This window comes from Clinocottus analis, unplaced genomic scaffold (assembly GCF_023055335.1).
Source record: "Clinocottus analis isolate CAN_PGR_092001 unplaced genomic scaffold, fCliAna1.0.p SCAF_10, whole genome shotgun sequence".
Lineage (NCBI taxonomy): Eukaryota > Metazoa > Chordata > Actinopteri > Perciformes > Cottidae > Clinocottus > Clinocottus analis.
The window spans coordinates 636,102-641,213 of NW_027175821.1; the positions used below are offsets into that span (position 1 = coordinate 636,102).

Consider the following 5,112-nt stretch of genomic DNA (forward strand, 5'->3'; position numbering starts at 1 on the left):
GTTTTGCACTTTTATGAAAATAGTTATTATAATTTGGAACCATATTTTTACAATGTGGTATTAAGTTTCACACAAATAAAAGGTCAACGCCACAAGTATCGTTCAGCGTGTTGTTTCAGTTCACACCGAATTCGAAAAATAACATCCTGTTTTTTTTCAGACGGTATCAACTGATTAAGTGAGAACACACACACACACACACACACACACACACACACACACACGTTTAATTCCATGGAGGTTGAATGTTGACATCTAACTCTGGTAGAAATAAATAAATTCATAGCGTGCTTTGTTTCAGCTCACATTTACATGTTGAAACTTTGTAAAGTGCTTAGAAATATCTCAGCAAATAAAATACAAGAAAAAAATAAAATGTATCTGCTCTTTTTTTATTTAGTTTTTAATCTGACAGCTGAGGTCCGTCTCTGGGCACCGTGTGTGTTTTCGAGAGAGTGTTTGCTGAAAAGCGAAGCGACGGGCGGAAAGATTAACGTCAGCCTTCCAGTTCTCCTGCCGCTCCGCACACTTCCATCTTTTTTTAAAGGCGTTCTTTAATCCCACGCAGCAGAAACGCCGACCAGCGTCCAGCGTGACACGCCGCAGAATTAAACCCGCGTACTCGTGCCCGCTCACATCATCCGCATGCTCTTTGTTCATGTGCACCGTCGTGTGTGTGTGTGTGTGCGTGTGTGTGTGTGCGTGTGCGTGTGTGTGTGTGTGTGTGTGTGTGTGTGTGTCAGAATAGAGAGAGGGGCTTGAGGAGCTTATCCCCTCGTCTTGGCTGCTTCACTTCCAGAAACTCTGGACAACAATGGGACGGTTGGCATCCAAAAAGAGAGAGACGTTGTACCAAAATACCCTGGATTCTCACCACGGGGGGACGACCACGACTAAAGAGAAGCTTAAGATATTAAATTGTGCGAGCGTAATCATATCAGCGGCGAAATGTTGATCATGAATATTGAACACAGCATTCATATTGTAATGCTACACACAACATCGTACATTTAGAAATGAGCTGTAATTTATTTTTCTCTACCCCAGTCTCAGTGGCCGGGACAAACTGCAACCTGATGGCAGATAATGGTTCCAATTCAAATGTATTGTTAGTACTTAAGGAAAGGTTCATTATTAACGAACATGAACATGTATCCTGGGACTGAATGACCAATGAGACGATGGAGGGGGAGAAAGATGGAGGGGAAAAGGGAACTTTGACTTTCATAATAGTATCATCTTTGGAAAAAATATAGAATTTCTGAATTTCAAGATCGTTTCATCAACTAATTATCCGAATTAAAGAATGTATTTTTGGTGGAATGTTGAAGTCACATGGTACATGACGTCACAGAACATCAAAGCCTTTTTGCAGGTTAGTAAGAACTCACTCCACCTTTTAAACTCTACACACCGTTGACGTCCTGAGTACAGACGTGTCATATTGACAGAAACAGAAATGGCGACTCATTCAGAGCCGAATGCCGCTCTCCAGGCTCTGAGAGATGAGAATGTCACCATCCGTCGAGACAAGAACGACCTCCAGCGAGAGAACGAGGACCTCCGCAAAATCCTTGAGGACTTTGAATCAAGATTTACGTGTTGTAGATCTTCGAGGAAAAAGGCGCTTCAAATTGAGAACGAGAGGTTTCGCAGCCAAAACGAGGCCCTCACCAAAGACGTTGAGTCAATGCGCTCTGATTGGGAGGCTTTTTGGAGAGAAAGGGAGAATATGGTTGAAAAATCCAAGGCTTTGAGCGAGGCTCTGTCCAAAATTGAGATCCTCAACAAACAGAATACTGACTTGGAAAACAAGAAGCATACTTTGCAGCAAACAATAAAAAAGATGAACCTGAACAGCAAGAGAGAAAAAGAGATCATGGCGCAGCAATGCGACATGCTGCAAAAACAAGTCCTGCAGCAAGACGCAAACCTGCAGGACCGCGAGGTCGCTCGACTCAAAACACAGGCGCTGACTGAAGAAAACCAGTCTTTGAGAAAAAAGACAATTCAGTTGCAACTGGAAAATCACCACATGACCCGAAGGTTGCAATACGAAAACGATCTCAAAAGACTGCAAAAGCTGTGCGTTGAAAGAGACGTTGAGGAAACCCAACAAAACCTGCCAGAGCAGTTTGACGATCGTGTAGATACGCCGCCTGAAGATGAAGAAGAAGAAAATATACCTCTTCAGGAACAAGCTCAGGTCAGGACACTCGTCCAAAGATATGAACAGATCTTGGATGAGTTGGGGCGAGAAAACCAGTCCATCCACAAACGGAACGGGGACCTGGAACTAGAAGTCGCAGAGTTCAAGAGAACGGTTTGCATGGAGGCCAGGAGACATGATTTTGAGGGGGATCAACAGGAAGTGATGGAGCTTGACGGAAGGTCGCGTGACGGAGAGGATGCCTTGGTGCAGAAGGACGTGGCTTGCCAGGTAGAGCTTGAGCAGCACCAGGTTGTTCAACAAGAGCTTCAAGAGAGCTTAAGACAAGACTACAGTCGTATCCAACAAGAAAACCAGGCCCTGGAACAAGAACTCCAGGAGGCCAAGGACATGATGTTGCATTTGCAGAGCGTAAGGGACAATGAAACTCTCCCGGAGCAAAACGCTCACCTCCAACTCAGAGACTTGGAACGAGTTCATAACGAGGCGATTGAAGAAAAGAAGACGCTACATGAGCAAAATGAAGCCCTGGAACAAAGAGTCCAGGAACTCATCAAAGAATTGCGTGACGGAGAGGAGGCCAAGAGGCGCGAGGCTCTGGCTTGCCCACAAGGAGTGCAGGAATTCAAAAGTGTTCAGACAGATGTCGAGGTCTTCCAAAGCCCCAATGACGCGTTGATGTCCGACAGCAAGTCTTTGAGGCAAGAACTCCAGGAGGCCAAAGACATGATCTTGCATTTGCAGAGCGTAAGGGACAATGAAACTCTCCCGGAGCAAAACGCTCAGCTCCAACTCAGAGACTTGGAACGAGTTCATAACGAGGCGATAGAAGAAAAGAAGACGTTACATGAGCAAAATGAAGCCCTGGAACAAAGAGTCCAGGAGCTCATCAAAGAATTGCGTGATGGAGAGGAGGCCAAGAGGCGCGAGGCTCTGGCTTGCCCACAAGGAGTGCAGGAATTAAAAATTGTTCAGACAGGTGTCGAGGTCTTCCAAGGCCCCAGTGACGCGTTGATGTCTGAGACCGAGTCTTTGAGGCAACGAAACAAGGATCTGGATCAAGAAGTCCAGGAGGCGAAGAACATGGTCCTGATTGAAAAGCGCTTGTTTGCCAGAGAGCAGATCAACGCTTTCCAGAGGGAGGAAGCCTCGTGTGATGAGTTGCAGACGCTTCGCATTCTTCTGACGCTGAAGATGAAGGAGATTGATGAACTCCGGTCAGAACTGATGTTGCTGAAGATCCCCACGACAAAGGAATAGACGCTTTGGCTTTCACGCTGGTTTTTGTCACCGAAACTGCCCGTCTTTTTTGTGCTTGAAAAATTAAAAAAAAATTAAAAAATGACACTTGTGTTAGGTAATATATATTTATGATACATAAATAATACATATATTACATATAACATATATGTATATATATATATATATATATATATATATATATATATATATATATATATATATATATATATATAATTTTATAAATGCATCTAAGCTTAGTTTCCTCTGTAATTGTTGTCGAAAATAAAAATAACAAATTCTTTAAAAGAACAAAATCTACTTGGATGCCATTCATAAACAATAAATATTCATCTTATCAAATGAACATCATGTGGTGGTCCACTGTTTTGGTAGTAAAGTCTTGATTTTCTCCCTTTCCTCTAATCTCGTTTAAAAACAAAAAGTATTAAAAGTCAAATATTTTTTGTTAGACTGTGAGTTTCTGCTCAGCAGCTTTTAGGCTCCGCCTCCTCGGTCACTCTGACTCCTCCAGACATTTTTCCTGCAATCTGGGCCAAACTTCACTCAATACCCATAAAGCCACCAGTACCGGGCTCTTCCTCGCCGGCAGCCGTCCAGGTGTGTGAACACACAACACACTCGCACTAACACACTCAGCCAGGCTAATAAGCTTAGCGGCTCGTAGCTTGAACCATGTCATCAGAAAACTGATTCAGTCCCTGAAACACGACGCCGGAGGAGAGTCTTATTTATTCACTTGGTGTATATTTAGTGGAGGAAATAAGGGCGACGTGTGTGTGTGTGTGTGTGTCGTTCTGTTGTGAATATGCTCCGTTATTACGCTGAGAGCTGGTCGTTACAGAGGTCTGAGAGAGCATCCTGGTTATTATTGACAACAAAAGATGGATCCAGATGATATATGTGTGTATATATGATCATTGCATCTCTTTTGCTGTCGTCCTTCAGTGACAACAGGAAACATTAACAGACGCTGATAAAATAAAAACAACCTAACGTTAACCTCATCCTTCGGATTTGTAAGTATCCTGATGTGTTGCGACACATTCGGGGTGTCGGTGATGACAAATACACACAAACCTCATGTCGGCCATCTTGTTTTCTCCTCCCTCTCATTCCTCTTTCACCTCTCTGTCTCTCTGCCGTCCCCTCCTCGCTCAGTACCAGTGTGTCTGTGTGTGTCTGTCTTTGTGTGTGTGTGGGTGGGTGGTAGTGTGTGTGTCTGTCTGTCTGTGTGTGTGTGTGGGGGTGGTAGTGTGTGTGTCTGTCTGTGTGTGTGTGGGTGGTAGTGTGTGTGTCTGTCTGTGTGTGTGTGTGTGTGTGTGGGTGGTAGTGTGTGTGTCTGTCTGTGTGTGCTCTGTGAATTTGTGCACACCCTGAAGTGAGAGTGGCAACGGGTCATCATTCATTCAAATGTGACATTGCAACTTTAACCGTGAAGTATTGTTTCAGTCCCGAAGAAACACACGCACGCACACGCACGCATACACACACGCACACACACACTTTTGCTACACACTCTTAAAAACACATTGACGGCATGAAGCAGGATCAGAATGCGCTGCTCCCTTCCTGCAGTGGCTATTAGAGAGAGAAAAAGAACAACACATGGAACAAATGCACACAAACACATGTGCGCGTACACACACAAACACACACACACACACACACACACACACACT

The 5,112-nt window shown here is 44.2% G+C and overlaps 1 protein-coding gene across 1 annotated transcript; it reads left to right on the forward strand.

Annotated features, from left to right (window-relative positions):
- Window positions 1-1,395: 1,395 nt before the first annotated feature.
- LOC137793570 (trichohyalin-like) lies at window positions 1,396-3,515 on the forward strand. Its single transcript, XM_068589826.1, has one exon. It carries the CDS (start codon window positions 1,460-1,462, stop codon window positions 3,428-3,430), a length of 1,971 nt encoding a protein of 656 aa, XP_068445927.1. The 5' UTR covers window positions 1,396-1,459; the 3' UTR covers window positions 3,431-3,515.
- Window positions 3,516-5,112: the final 1,597 nt, after the last annotated feature.